This window comes from Giraffa tippelskirchi, chromosome 13, assembly GCF_054371585.1.
Source record: "Giraffa tippelskirchi isolate mGirTip1 chromosome 13, T2T-mGirTip1v1.2.pri, whole genome shotgun sequence".
Taxonomy (NCBI): domain Eukaryota; kingdom Metazoa; phylum Chordata; class Mammalia; order Artiodactyla; family Giraffidae; genus Giraffa; species Giraffa tippelskirchi.
Window position 1 is genome coordinate 7,878,315 of NC_137287.1, and position 15,139 is coordinate 7,893,453.

Here is a 15,139-nt window from a genome sequence, read left to right on the forward strand (position 1 = left end):
TGGCTCCGGGGATGGGCAGGGGTGAAGGGTCAGGGGCTTAACAGCTACTCCAGACAACAGAAATCAGATTGGCTCGACCGCAGCATACAGTTCAGGAAGGGAACACAAACTCAGAATGCTAAACCACACAGAAATGCATTCAGACAACAAAAATGAGAAAGAGAAAGGGCCATGAGGGAGGGGCTGGGGGCGGGATGGAGAGAAAGAAGAAGGGGAAGGTGGGAAAAGAGGGTAGAATGAACCAGAAAAGCTGTCAGGGGGTGGGGGGTGGAAAGTCAAGAAAACTAAACGACAAACCAGTAAACACAGCTTTGCAGCTCGTTTGGAGAAAATGCAAGTTACAAATGAGTAGTCACTAAAAGAAAGAAAGAAAATGGGAGGGGGAGAAAAACCAACCAGAGCGAGATTGAGAGATTAAGAAAACCACATTCAAACCAAGCAGAGTGGCGGGGCTTATCTGGAGATGGGAGCCGCGCACAGCGGAGCCGGAATACCTACCTTCTCAGTGGTCAGGGACGGGAATGCAATAATAAAAGAGAAAAGAAGGTCTCCGCATTGGGAATGCAGAATCAGGGGAAGACAGTGACGCTAAGCTGTGCTCCCGCTCTGAATCGGCTCGGGGCAGCCTTGCGGGCTTTCAGTCTAGTCCCAGGGATGGGAGTGAGATCCTGCCCAGCCATTTCTGTTTGCTTTTTTTTTTTTTTTTTAACCCACACGCTCCAAGAGTCAACCTTTCCTTAACTCTTTAAACAACAAAAAACCTCCAGAGGGCATGCAGGAAGCAGCTGATGGGAACAGAAGCACAATGTGGGTGAAGGAGGGGCTGGCAGCGTATGGGGAGAGAGGCCCAAGGCAGGGGAGAGAGGTGGTGAGGAAGAGACAGAGAGACACACACATAGAGACAGACAGACCAAGAGACACAGAGAAACAGAGGCAGAAGGAAACACAGACAGAGGGGGGAAGACAGAGGGGAAAGTGGACCCAGACAGAAGAGAAAAGCTGTTTAAACAAGGCCAATCAAAGTGGACCGATGGGGTGAAAAGGATCATGCATTTAAAAGGGAAGGCAACCACGGGCTCAATTTGGAGGACTGGCTCAGCCTCAACTCCCCTTTACCCCTGGCTTCAGTATCATTTTAGCAAAATTCATCCCTCCTCTCTTCTGGCTTCATCCTGGAAGAAATGCCAAGATGTCCCTTCCTATCCTTACTGCCCCTCTCCAGCTGCAGTCACTGCTCTTTCCTGGGGGGTGGGGGATGGGAGGGGGAGGCTGAGATACGGCAGGTTGGGGAGATCCACTGGCACCTTTTCTTGGGGTCACTCTAGGCCACCCATTAGATGATGAGACTTGAGCCTGAGGCAGAGGCCAGAGAGAGCCTGAGGGCCTTGCCCCCGATGTCCTCTGCCATCCTCACCAAACAGCGAGGCTTGCTTCAACACTTCGGATGCTAGGGGCAGGTGCAGCCAAGGCAGATGGCCCTACTGCCTAAGGCTGCAAAGCCTGCAGCCTATGTGTTAGGGAGGGCAGAGCTAGCAGGTATGTTCTTGGGGGTGGAGGAGGCAGGTGAGATGGGATGGAAGGACTTGTCCCATGAGGTCATCTTACTCGTCTGTCCCATGTATCATGCTTTGAGTCACTCCCTTCCCTTTCTGTGCCTCACTGTTTACTTCCCCACATGTATGGGAACTGTGGGGGCATGGGGCTCTGTGGGTCTCTGAGGCAGCATCATGTAGAACTGGGCTGTGTAATGTTGGGCCCACCCATAGCCTGGTCTTGGTGCAGGCAGGCTCCCGTGAGCCGGCCTTAACACCTGGTGCGGTCCCCAGGGAGGGAAGTAGGAGCTGAAGACACCCAGCAGCCACATCCCACATCTTTGTCCCCTTGCTCAGGGCTCCTGGAGTGGGTTTTCTATTGACAACCCTCCAACCATCTTGGCTGTGCCTGGGAGTCTTGAAGGCTTAGAAGTCTTAGAAGGCTGCGGTCTCTTTTTGGATCAACCTCTAAAAAGCGGTGTGACCTTAAGCTGGTCACTTGACCTCTCTGAGTTGCAGAGAACAATAAACAGCAAAACCCAGAAATCCCTTTGGGGCTCAGCTCTGCCCTGGAATGGGACAACTAAGAGATGCGTCGGGAGCTAGCACTCAGTCTAGCCCAGGATGGACTTTTTCTTTTGCTGAGAGTATCTGGCTTTGCAACCCTCACCTGAATTAAACTCTATTGTGTGTCTTCAGCTCCCTGCTCCAGGGCCTCCTAAGGATCTGAGACCTGGAAGGAAGGGGCTGAGCAGTCATCTTATTCAAGATGGAACGGAGGAGAGCGTTCAAGGCTCTGGGAAACAATGGATGACCTGGGACAAGTCTCTTGCCTTCCCTGCGTCTCTCAGCTTCTCTCCAAGGTTCCTTATAGACTGAGACATGGACGCACCATCTTTTGTTAATTTAAAAGCTGAAGCAGTCCCAACTTATGCCCTGAGGTGGAGGGGAGGGCTGGCTGGTGCCCAAGATTTGGCAGGAGCTGTTGGTACAGGAGTCTTTTTTTTTTTTTTTAAGAGTTATCTTCCCTTTTAAATCCTGATTACAAAGGAAAAAAATATAGATATGTATATGACTAATGTTCACTTGAGATTTAAAAACCATCTCTGCATTAGAAGGAGCAATCCCCACAGTAACACACACAAAAGCAAAGTTCTAGAACAACATAGAAGATAGAGGAAAAAAAAAAAAAAACAAGAGATGCTTTGCATTTCTGTACGTTACAAAACGAAAAAAAGAAAGGAAATACAAAGAAAAGCAAAATAACAGGAAAAATTACATAAACTTCCCCACACTCTTCCCTTGCCGGCTAAACAAGAAATGGAATCACAGTATTACCACGTTTCAAATGGGAGGCTAAAAAAAAACAAACAAAAACATAGACGGTGAGCTTTTTCTTTTCCCATTTGTTTCTCTCTCTCTTTTTTTTTTTTTAAACGTAGCATCCAAGAATACTACCCCACCCTCTGGTAATTTTTCCCAAAGACATTTTTGGTTACTGGCCAAAGTCTGTGACCCCAGAGCCCACCTCACCTCCCTGGAATGAGAACTCATGTCATTTCACTCCTCCGAAAGGACGCAAGAGGGGATGAGGTTCGGGTGAGAGGCCTGGGATGTTCCGAAGTCCCAGACCTCCTAGGGCGCAAGGGGTAGAGAGGATCTGGGGGCCATGCTTGGCAGGAAGAGTAACAAAGTGCTGTCTTCTAGAAAACTCCCAGGGCAGTGGTAGGGAGACAGGACTGGGGTGCTGCAGAGGCTTCCTCCCTGCGGCCGGAAGCTAGGCAGCTTTCCCTGGTTGCCCTCTCCGCCAGCCCTGGGCCCTTGCGGGGTGTTGTTCGGGCCTCCAGGGCTGGGGGTAGGGGGGTGGGGGAGGCGGAAGGCCCTGATGGAGAGAACCTGCATTTCTGTGCCTGTCAGAAGATATGAAGTTTCCAGGAGAAGGTGTCTGGGGCGCTGAGCTATTCCAGCTCTGTGCCCATGGGGTTGGGGATGGGGACACTCTATGGGGTTTGCCCAAGTTGGACGTCTCCTCTGTGGCCTACGGCGCCAGTCCCTGTCCTGGCTGCCCTCAGCTACCTCTGTGAGCCCTCTCCCACCCCCCAGATAGACCCAGGGACATGAGGGTGATCCTCATGTAGCCCAACGAGGCCCCTCGGAGCTCAGGAGCCTGGCACCCTGTGGGGGGGGGGCGGTTTCAAGACAGGTGATGTCCTTAAATAAAAATGATCTTGAGACTCAGAGCCTTTTGTCAGCTGCCCTTGGCTTTCCTCGCTGAGGCCATAGGAGTAAGGGTGTTTGAGAAAAGAAAAGGAGTGAAAGGAGACAGCCAAAAATCAAAATGAAACTGACCGACACGTACATGTTTGCTGCTGAGACCTGAGGTCTGGGGAGGGACAGCCCCCCCCCCCCCCCACTGAGGCTCCTAGGGGTAGCCTGCAGGTCTGGGGGGGAACCTGCTGGCCTACCCACCCCAAGTTCCCTGTGCCCATCCAGTGCCCCTGCCAGCACTGCAGTCCCCCTCTCCCTGTGGGGGGGCTCTACCCTGGACTCTGAGATAGACAGACAAAAGGGGATGTGACCTGGGAGAACCTCCCACCCTGGACCAGCCCATCCACCCAGGAAAGGCTCCCTCATCAGCCACCACACGGCCCCACGGGTCTCCCTGAGTCTGTGCGCCTCCTAGAAGTTGGGTGGGGACAGCACCTCTGAGGGAGCCGTGAGCGGGGAGGTGCCTTAGGAAGGATGGGCCGAGGGAAGTGAAGCCGCAGGTTTGAGACCCCTGTCTAAGCGTGGGCAGGTTTTCCCTGGAGCAGGGACTGCAGAAATGCAAGGGGACAGATGGGGGAGGGATCTGAGAGAGGGAGAGGGGCTGTGAGGGGGCTGAGGAAGGAAGGAGTCTCCAGAGGGGGAAAGGACTCGGTGGGGAGAGGGAGGCTGGGGCGCCAGTGACGCCCGGGCTCGGGCGGTACTGACTCTTGAACTTAGTATCCCAACTGCGACCCCTACCACGGTCCACGCCTCCTCCCACCCGCATACGCCTGGGGGAAGCGGGGCCGAAGGCCTGGGTTCCTTTTCAGCTCTTTACCCCACTGGCTGATGCCCCAGTGGTCAACCTGCTCTGGCCTTCAGTGCGCCAAGGTCAAGGGTGCAGACCCCCCTCACCCTGACACTAAGGCCAGCTGGGCGAAACCACCCGGCCTTCCTGGCTGCTCCGGTGCGGGCAGGGCCCCGGGGAGCGGGGAGCGGCCTGCACCCTCTCACTCACTGGCCCCTGCCCCGCGGCGACCCGGCGCGACCCCGCTCCGCCCCGACCCGCTCGGCGCAGCCCGCGCGGCGCGGGAACCCTCCGCAAAGCCAAGCGTACGTACATCGAGCGGGCTATGCGCCGAGCCGGGGCGGCCCCCGTGCGCTCCGCTCCGCTGCCTGCTGCCGCCGTTCTGCTGGGGCGACCCCCATCCGCTGCCGCCGGATGGGGACGGCGACCGGCTCCCGCTGGACCGCTGGCTACCCGTCTTCCGCCCGTCGTCTCGGTGCTTGGGGCTTAGCCTGCAGGAGGGGAGCTGGAGTGGGACGCCCCGTCTGCAAGCTCCCGCCCCTCCCCCTTCCTCCCCTACCCCCTCCCCTGCTCCCTCCCTTCGCCAGGAAATGCTTCCTGGAAGAGAGCAAGTTCCCAGCCCTCACATTGCCTCGGTCCCCAATCACAGTTGGGGGCGCCTTTGGGCAAAGGCAGTACCATGGTCCCAGGTGGCGCTGGGATTGAAGAACCCGCTTGCCATGCCTGAGATGTAAAAGGTGCGGGTTCGATCCCTGGGTGGGGAAGATCCCCTGGAGAAGGCCATGGCAACCCACTCCAGTCTCCTTGCCTGGAGAATCCCATGGACAGAGAAGCCAGCCTGGCAGGGCTATAGTCCATGGGGTCACAAAGGGCCGGGCAGGACCGAAGCGACCTAGCAGGCGCCCAGCACAGCCATCCTAGTAAATTTCTACCCACTGACGTCCACCAGCGCCGCTACCCAGACTTGGGGACTGCAGGTGCCCTCCCTCCAGCAGAAAGGGAGGTCAGCCACCCCTGAGAGCCCCCCAGTAGCCTGGCACCTACCTGCTGGGTGACCTGGAATTACTGTAATGGGAGGACAAGGAGGGGCTGTGGGAGCTGCCGCTGCTGTGACGATGGGACCTGCGGCCTGGAGACTCTGCGTGCGGCCTGGGAGAGAAATCGGCTGCCCTCACGTTCTGCCGCATCTCCCCAGGGGACCCCTTGAAGGCCTGATGGAAGCCTCCACTTCCATCCCTGCCCCCACCTCCATGTAGTTTCCCCTCTGTCCCCATAGCACATGGGGGGGGGGCCTCATACTCTTCCCTCCCATAACCCCCACCCCCCAAATCTCCCTCTCCTCCCGTGGCCCCCATGCCTCCCCCCACATAGTCTCCTACAAAAATAACACAAGCCGTGCCCTTCCTGGCTACAGAGCTAGTCCATGTGGGTCATTTGTCAGTATTAGGAAAAAGGCATCCTTCTCTCTAGGCAATCCCAGCCTCCCAGGATCTCACTCAGCCCTCAGCTGGTGTTCTTGTGACTGCGATGGGGGGTGGTGGTGGTGAGGGGGGCACTCTTGGCCTCCTCTCTGGGTCTGAATTTTTCCATCTGGGCAGCAGGGACAAAAATGAGCTATCTTCAAGGGCCTGATTCTGTGATTCCAGAAGGCCAGGGTTTTTTTTTGAGAGGGATGGGGGTGGGGGGCGGCTGAGGGTCTGGAGACTGGAGGAGGGTACTCACCTTTTCCTCTCTTTGTTCTTTTCTTTTCTTTTGCTCTTGGGGCTTCGAGATCTACAGAAAGCAGAGACTGCTGTGACAGCACAGCCTGAGCTGGGAGCCTGCAGCTGGGCTGGGTCCAGGTGTGGTCCTGAGGTGTGCCCCTCTCTTGGGCTGGTGTGGACCCACCCACCCCACCCCGCTGCTTTGGTCCCTGTTACTCTGCCAGGCCTTATTCCCTCCTTCTCCTGTAAGTCCTGGCCTGGATCACCTTGCATCTGGGCCCCACTTCTCTTCCCCTGGGAGTGCCATAGGAGATGTGACCATGGTCCCAGAAGGAGGGGTGACCTGCCCTTTCCTCCGGCACTAGTCTGGGGAGAGGCCCCTCCAATGAGTTGCCACAGTGGGGGTGGCCCCTCCACACCTCATCTGTGTCCCCTGGGCCCCAGGTTCCCTTGGACAGGGCTCTCTAGGGCAGAGTCAGGCCTCCTGCCCCTCTGTCTTATGTGGTCCAGGCCTGGTGTTTGAGAAAGAAATGCGTTCCCCTGGGCTTGATGATCTTCCTGCTTTGGGGTTACTCTTCTGGATCCCCTCCCATCTCATCCTGCTCTCTGGGGCGAGCCCCACAGCCCAGCTCCTTCTGCCTTTGACCGAGATGGACTGAGAAGCTTCCAGTCAGGCGTCTAAGATCTCACCCCTGTGGGTCTCTCAGCCACACCCTCCCTGATGCCATCAGACTCCTGCTCAATCCCTCTAGCTCTGAACAGATGCCTCCTTCCGACCAGAAACAAGGTGACGCTAAGAAATGCCAGAATGTGTTTCATCTGAGAGCAGAGTGGGTCAGGGGTGGGCCCAGGAGTCCAGGGGTTTGGGTTCTAGAACCCGTGCTGCCTGCTTTGGGCCTCAGGCTCCCCATGGGGAGTGGGTCTGGTCCCCGCTCACCTCTAGGTCCTCCCTGGGACTGATGGGAATGGGACAGAGGACAGGTGATGCTGACCACTGAAGGGCAGGAGGGGCCCCCACTGGCCCAGAACGACTGGAGGGCGTGGCAGGGGAGGGGGGAGATGGGAAACTAGGGGATTGGGAGGGCCAGGATTAGGTGGTGGTGTTTAGTCGCTCAGTCATGTCCCACTATTTTGTGACCCCACGGACTGTAGCCCATCAGCTCCTCTGTCCATGGGATGTTCTGGGCAAGAAGACTGGAATGGGTTGCCATTTCCTTCTCCAGGGGATCTTCTAAACCCTGGGATCAAACCCACATCTCGGCATCTCCTGCAATGCAGGCAGATTCCTTTACCGCTGAGCCATCAGGGAAGCTCTGGAATTAAGGTGTGGCAGTGGGCAAATGCTCACTGCCAGAAATGGAACTGAGAACTCTGCTCCTCCTAAGGGGTGCTGGGGGGGGGCTCCAGTGCCAACAGTGGGGATGTGACTGCCCCACAACTTCCTGTCCTCCATGCTGAGTTTTCTTCCACTTTCCACACGCCTGCCTCTACCTGGGTTCTGGCCTTACACCTCCTTCGCTGCAATCCATCCTGAAAAATTCACTGTCCTGCTGTCCTACTCAGAGCCGGTTGCTGGCTCCCGGCAGGAGCGGAGTGGAGGTTTCATAGTCTGGCAGTCAGGCCTGTTGGGGGCTGGCACCGGCCCCCCCAGAAACTTCACATGTAGGCACAGCCCGCTCGCCCTGTCTCCTACTCACTGAGCCTTTCTACTTCAGGGAGGTCCTTCGGCCTGCAGGCCCTTTCTCTGCAAATTTGGGGTCCTGATGTTTCTGCCTTTCCGACTGGCACCTCCACATATATATCCCTTGGACACTGGACCGGTATACTGTGTTGTCTGGACATTCTTGGGGCTCCCAAGGCAAGGCTGACTCATGGGGCAAACAAGGGTTGCAAATGGCCTTCCTCCTCCTCCCCCACCCTCCAGCCCTCTGTCTGGCTCTCAGGAGGAGTCCCTGGTATGGGAAGATGGAGCTGGACAACCCTGGCAACCCTCCTCCCATCGTGGCTTCCTCGGGCCCTGCAGGGGGGCCACTGGCCTCTGTCCACGTCCTCCTGTCCCGCCTCCATGGGGCGCCACTCACCTGTGCCGCCTCTTCCTCCGGGACCCAGATTCAGACCTGTAGGGCCACAGAAGGGTTCTCTTGAGCCCACGCACAGCCTTGGTCATGGTGGGGGGGTCCCACAGAAGTGAGCGGAGGCCCCCGGGGACAGAGGGTACCTGTCTCGGCGGTGTTTCTTCACACTCTTCTTCTTCTTGCGAAGGGGTGAGGAGCTCCCACAGCTGCGGACATAGTGACGGGGGTAGGGGGGAGGTCTAGTGAGCTGGGGCCCCGGGATGGGTGGGGGTGGCATGGTGGTGGGGATGGCTGGGGAAGCCCGGGCACCTGGGGCCTTGACGTTGGAAAGGGGATTCCAGGGCTTCAGGCCAATTGCCATGTACAGCGAATCAAGGCCCTGAGGGGCCATTAGGTCCCTGAGAGAAGTTGATGGAGCTGTCTGTGTTGTCCCCTGGTCACCTTTCCAGCCCCCTGGGCACTGTGAGCCAGGACTGTTTCAAACCCAAAGGTTAGAAGCTCCAGTGATGGGATTTCTGGCCTCCGCGGGGAAGCGCTGGCATGTTGGCTGGTGCCCAGGCCCTGAGGTGCAGGCCTCCAGCCTCTGGGGAATGGCCTTGGACCCTCTCCCACCCACAGACACCCTCTCCCCGCCCAGGCTGTCCCTCCCTGCCCCACCCTCATCACTGACCTGCACTCAGAGTCTAGTCTCCTCTTTTTGCTGCGGGCGGGGCAGAAAGAAGGGGAGACAGACAATTGGACATGATTAGTGGGGGCCCAAGACATTTGTGGGGGCCTCACTTAGGACAGGGGAGAAGGCGTGTGTAGAGATGGGGAGCCATAGGTGACACCGGCCAAGCCCCTCTTCCCCGGCCTCTGGCACTTGTGGGGGGTGCAGGGCCCCTGGGCGAGGGTGCTGGGGACCAAGAGCAGGTGGTTGGAGGTGAGAGGCTGGGTCGTGGGTGTGTGCAATTCGGGGGTGGCTGGAGGTTGGGGTGGGGTGGGGAAAAGGGCCTGACAAAGGGGAGGGGCTCAGTGAGGGGGGCCCACAGTGCGGGGTGTCAGAGCCCTGCCCGCCCAGGGATGGGCAGCTGGGGGCCCCACCGCGCCCCTCCCGCCCCCTCCAGCCCGGGTGGCGGCTCTCACCGGCTTCTCCGGTGGCCGCCTTTCTTTTTCTTCTTCTTCTTGGGAGGGGGCGACGCAGAGCTGCTGGACCAGTGCTCAGTCCTGGGTGAGAAGGGGGTGGGGTGGGGGGAGGGCAGAGGTGAGGGGGGGAGGGGCGGCTTCCCCCCACCCCCCCATCCCCCGCCGCGGCGGGCGCTGACCTGTCCCCCCGGTGCCCGCGGTAGCAGGAGGCGGGGCAGTCGCAGTCCACCGGGCCGTCGTCCTCGTCGAAGGGCGCGTACTCCAGGCCCAGCTCGGCGCCCTCGATCAGCCGCGGGGTCTCCGCCAAGCTGCCAGCGACAGGGACGCTCAGCACCTGCCCCCGCGGCGGCTGCGCGGCGAGGTGGGGCTGGCCCCGACCTCTCGAAGGTCATCGTGGGATGGGGTGGCGGGATGTGGGGAACCACACCGGGAGCCTCCCTCACAGGGCGCCAGCCTCGGCGATGCTGTATTTTGTCCCCATCCCCAACCAGCCAACCGTGCCCTATTTTGCAAGAGAGAAGAGCACGGAGCCCTCCCCCTCACTTAGCCGCCCCCTTCTAGGTTCTCACCCTCTGGGCGCCCCCTCCTCCTCAGTGAGGCCCCTCCCCTCGCTGAGGCCCCTCCCGACACGGATTCTTTGCCCCTCCGTCCCCTTCATTGTGCCTCAGGACCCGCTCACTGAGCCCCCCTGCACCGTTAACCCCAAGCCCCTTTCCCCTCCGCAGCCCCCCTTTTCCGTCGCCGAGCCCCGCTCTCTCACTGAGACCCTTCCCCCTCTCTGAGCTCCCCCCTCTCTGATATCTGTCCGTCCTTAATCCCACGGTCCCCTCGCCCCCTCCCCGCCCCCCGCCCGGTCCTCCCTCCAGCCCCGCTGCCTCGCTGAAATATTCATAGCCTCTCCTCCTCTCGGCAGCCTCCGGAGGCCTGGCGGCTCTTCTCCCACTGCCGGTCTGCCATCAATCACTGCCCAGTGGCAGCGGGCTCCGGCCTCAGCACCCAGCCCACCTCCGGGGCTCCCCATCCATCTTGCCGCGCTCTCCCCTTCACTCCGCAGGGACAGCGGCATCTGGTCCCTGCTCCCGGGCTCAGGAGCCCCCAGTCATCTTCTGCCCCCGATGTCTGCTCCCGATGGCACTTGGAGGAGCGGGTGCTTTGTCCTTAAAGGCAAGGGTGGGAGCTTTGAAGCTGCACATGTGCCCTAATTATGCGCCGTTTCTGAGTCGCTGGGTGACCCGGTGCCTGTCACGCTCGCTCCCTCTCTGAGCCTCTTTTTTCAACAGGGGAATCCTAATTACCTCATAGGATGGTTATGACAATTCCCTAAAGTCCCGATGTTGTGCAAATTTGTTTTTTACTGGACACGCCCAGAAACGGACCCTCCAAAGGCCCAGGTCCAAGGTGATGGCCTCTCATCTTCCATTTTTCATTCCTGCGCCGGCTCAGACAGCACCCCTCCTAGACGGAGGCTCAGCCCTGGTTGCGCCAGACTCATCCTTTTCCTGCCCAGAGCCAGGGAGGCCAGGGCTGGGATGGCAGAGCATTAAAGACATGACATGAGCTTTGAATTCACACAGACAGGTCTGAATCCAGGCATGACCACGCTCACTGAGCCTCTGGGTCCTTATCTATACAACAGAGAAAAGAATAACCCAGCTTTGAGGAGAGGATTAAGTACGAGTCTGGCTATGAAGCTCCTGATAGGAGGCCTGGCCGGCGAATGTGGTCCTCCGCACATGATCATCATTGCTAGACAGAGGGACCTCAGTTGGACACTCACACACCAACACTTCCTCTTCCAGGGAGAAAAGTGCTTTTGACACGTGAAAGAGAGACTGGGCAAGATCACAGCTACAAGGTGAGATTTTCAGGCACAAATCTCCAGCAGAGCACCCACTAAGCAGCTCTTTGAAGACAGATTTTTGTGTTTAAAAAAAAAAAAGAAAGAAGAATGTAACCCAAATCGGACAGGGTTAGCTAGCCTTGAGGCTCGTGTCAAGAATGTCATTTGGTGGACTTCCCTGGTGGTCCCATGGTTCATACTCCTCACTCCCACTGCAGGGGCACAGGTTTGATCCCTGGTCAGGGAACCAAGATCCCACATGCCTCACAGTGCGACCAAAAAAAGAGAATGTTCTTGGGATCCCAAACACCATCCTGGCCTTGGCAGCCTAGAAGTCACACAGGTGTTATAAGAGGTTTTTCTGGGGGGATGGACAGTCATGTCATTGCCCTGCCCCCGCAGAGCCAAACACCCCCACATCCCTTCATTCAAACCTCTCCTCTCTTCACCAGGCTCCTCTTCCTGAAGCCAGGGGCTTCCTATTTCCTGTCCCTAAAATCTCTAACTCCACAGCCTGTCCCAGGGCCCATCACCCCGACACAGCCCTCAGCCACACAAATGACTGACACATAAACCATAGACTTTGGCAAAACTTAAGGGCACCACAAACATTGTGTGGGTGAGCTGGTGGGAGGAGGGAACTTCCCTTGATCCTGACAGAAGGCCAGGAATCCTTTCTTGCCTTCTGACATCGAGCTGGATTAGCCACTGAGTCCAGGCCCTCACTGGGCCCTCCTTATTGTGCTGCCTGCACCCCTAGACCCGTCTTTCCTTTCTACCCTGTGCTGGGGTCAGGACTCCCCGCCCCCGCCCCATCCCCCCTCCCTGGGACCTTATCATTTGACCTCTCTTACTTTCCAGTCCTTTCTAGGGATCTTTTATCTGCTGGAAGCATTGAAAGACAGGCAGGCATGGGGACTTCCTTGGTGGTCCAGTGGCTAAGACTCTGTGCTCCTTATGTAGGGGGCCCAGGTTCAATCCCTGGTCACAGAACTAGATCCCACATGCTACAGCTAAGAATTCGCATGCTGCAGCTAAAGAAAAAAAAAAAAGGTCCTGCATGCTGCAATGAAGATCCCATGTACCGCAACTAAGACCTGATGTAGCCAAATAAATAAAAAAATTTTAAAAGAAGCAGACAGGCATAGAGGAGATGCATGTTTGGGGAGACATATAAGGTCAAGGTCTCAGAACCTTCTGGTAAGACTTGTCCTGGCAATTCCAGGGATGTAAATAGACTTAGGCTGAGGCCTCTTTTGCTGGTTTTGTGCAGCTAGTACCACCACGTCCACTTTTCAGGCTCTCTCAGGGCTAGAACACTGGGTTCTCCTGTCCTGACCTTCCTGGCTCATAATATAATATATATCATAAATAATACCACTCATGAGAATGTTCTCTAATGTTTAAATGGTTCTCCATGGTTCACTTTCCACACAGAACAAATTCCTGATTTAGAGAAATTGCACACCCCCATTTCACAGATGAGAAAACTGAGGCCCAGAGAGGGAAAGAAATATCTATGGTTTGGGAACCTTTGATTAAGAATGCAAATTCACCTAAGCAATTGACTTTGAGAATTCATGTGCACACAGGCTGGACTCTACTGGCTAGGCTTCCTCACTGTGGACGTTAGCTCAGCTGTCCCCCACCTGCTCTGTAGACACAGTTGTGAGTGTCTGCACTGAATTCTAGATTTGTTTAGTGTTTTCTACTCATAAGTTCACATTTGTTAGCAAGTTTACTCCTCGCTGCGCCTGTGGAATAGGCAGGGGAGGCGTTCTTCCCCAACGACAGAACACCCTGAGCCCCACAGAGCTGACCAAAGCAGGCGCAGCCAGAGTCCACTGCAGAGGGACCAAGGGCGAATCGGAGCTGAACCCAGCATCACCCGGGACACCTGTTGGACCGGCTGCCCCCGGGAAGGGCTCTGACATGGGAAGAGATGCCTGTCACACGCTCTTCCTCCAGACAGCAGTTTCACTAATTAACTAGTTCTGTTTCCCTTTTGCCAGGAGCCTAATGGCCAATTGACAGATGACTGAGTTCACACAGAGGAGAAGGAGGCTTCCAGGCAAAGGGGCTGCCCTCTCTGCTCACTCAGCCCGCATGCCAGGCCTGCTGGGGCTGGGGGGAGGGGGCAAAGATGGCAGGAACAGAGATAAATCAGGCCTGGGGCCTCTCCTATAGCTCCTCACAGCAGGGGGCAATTATATGCGACTCTTTGCAACGCCATTGATTGTAGCCCACCAGGATCCTCTGTCCATGGGATTCTCCAGGCAAGAATACTGGAATGGGTTGCCATTCCCTTCTCCAGGGGATCTTCCCGACCCAGGGATTGAACCCCCGTTTCCCGCATTGCAGGTGGATTCTTGACTGACTGAGCTACCAACCAAACTGATAACGAACTTGTCTTCAATGTCTTTAACATTCTAGTAGGATCCCGGGACCCTGCCAAGTCTATATTCTCCCGTGCTTCCAGAGTAGGAGTCCTCCTTAGAGGTTGGTGTTTCCACCCAGAGAGCAGGGAGCGTGTCTTTTTCTTTTTCCCTCCCCCACTCATAGCATTAGTACGGGGTTGGGTGTACAGCACAGACCGTCAAGGACATTTCTTCTAATGATGGACATTGCAACCTTTCCATGACATCCTTCCCAACATGTCCTGGTTCTTAAATGCATCATTCATTCATTCAAGGAAAGAGAAGATCAGGACTACTGGAAAAGACTTGGAAGTCATCCACTAACAGGAGAGCATACCAGCTGGGGATGGATGGGATCCCCAGGAAGAAGAGAGAAGGCAGGCCTGGGGAAGAGACCTGAGGACCTAGCAGATCCTTGTCGGGAGCCAACACCTGAGGAGTGGGCAGGAGGAAGGGAGGAGCAGAAAGCCATCAGAGGGGCAGGAAGACAGTCACAAAGAGCTGACTCTTGGAAGCCAGGGAGAGGGAAAGCAGGTTTCCAGAGGGGAAGCAGAAGGGTAGCGTGTGCCAGGAGAGGCCAGGCCTGCAGAGGTGCCCAGGTCAGGCCAAGCAAGACTTGGACAGCTGCAGCAGGTCACGGGAGTCATGGGGGCAGAAGCCAGATCTCCGTGGCTTAAGGAAGTGGAGACAACGTGTACCACATGCTCTATAGACATCTGATGGAGAAAAAGAGAGAAACGTGTGGGCTGGTAGCTGGAGGAGAAAGCAGGGCTGGGGAAGGACCGGGAGCTGACTAAGAGGAAGGAGCCCAAGGGAAGGTAGAGCAGCAGGTGTGGGCCGGAGGGGCGGTTATCACTGGTAGGGCCCTGAGAAGGTGGCAAAGGCAGGTTCTGGAAGAGGCCTCCTTCCCTGACACTGGATGGAAGGGGAGAGGGTGGCTGCTTTTCCGGGGGAGCCCTGGGGGCATTTGAGGGGGCACGGGTCAGACAGGCAGGACCTGATGGTTTTGGAGGTGGTATGGGCAGCAGCAGAAAGATCTGGCGGTTCGGAGGTTTGAGAAGGGAAGGGAGGGAGGAGCTCACCCTGGTCTGGGGACGGGGATGAACCTGAGGGGGTGTTACTGAGGCGGCCACAGCCACTGCTGAGGGGGTGCTGTGGGCTCTGGGAGGCTGGGGAGAAGAAGGCGGTAGTGGTATGACCTCTTCCCACCCTGAGGGGAGGAGAGAGCAGGCCAACTGAGCCTGGCTCCCCCAGATCACCCACAAAGCCCCCACAAGCCTGAGGCTGGCCTGACTTTTTTTCCCCCCCTTTTTGGCCAGGCCACGTGGCATCTGAGATCTTAGTTTCCTGACAGGGGATTGAACCCATGCCCCCTACAGTGGATGCGTGGAG

General features: G+C 57.0%; 1 protein-coding gene across 1 annotated transcript in view; it reads right to left on the reverse strand.

Annotated features, from left to right (window-relative positions):
• SRRM3 (serine/arginine repetitive matrix 3) overlaps positions 1 to 15,139 on the reverse strand; it is a 54,049-nt gene that overhangs the window by 9,986 nt on the left and 28,924 nt on the right. Inside the window, exons 4-11 of the mRNA XM_081557791.1 lie at positions 9,670 to 9,798; positions 9,491 to 9,571; positions 9,036 to 9,065; positions 8,509 to 8,571; positions 8,372 to 8,407; positions 6,310 to 6,360; positions 5,632 to 5,736; positions 4,901 to 5,078 (exon numbers count right to left, since the gene is read on the reverse strand). Coding sequence (XP_081413917.1) covers positions 4,901 to 5,078; positions 5,632 to 5,736; positions 6,310 to 6,360; positions 8,372 to 8,407; positions 8,509 to 8,571; positions 9,036 to 9,065; positions 9,491 to 9,571; positions 9,670 to 9,798 — 673 coding nt within the window. The remainder of the gene's footprint in view (positions 1 to 4,900; positions 5,079 to 5,631; positions 5,737 to 6,309; positions 6,361 to 8,371; positions 8,408 to 8,508; positions 8,572 to 9,035; positions 9,066 to 9,490; positions 9,572 to 9,669; positions 9,799 to 15,139) is intronic.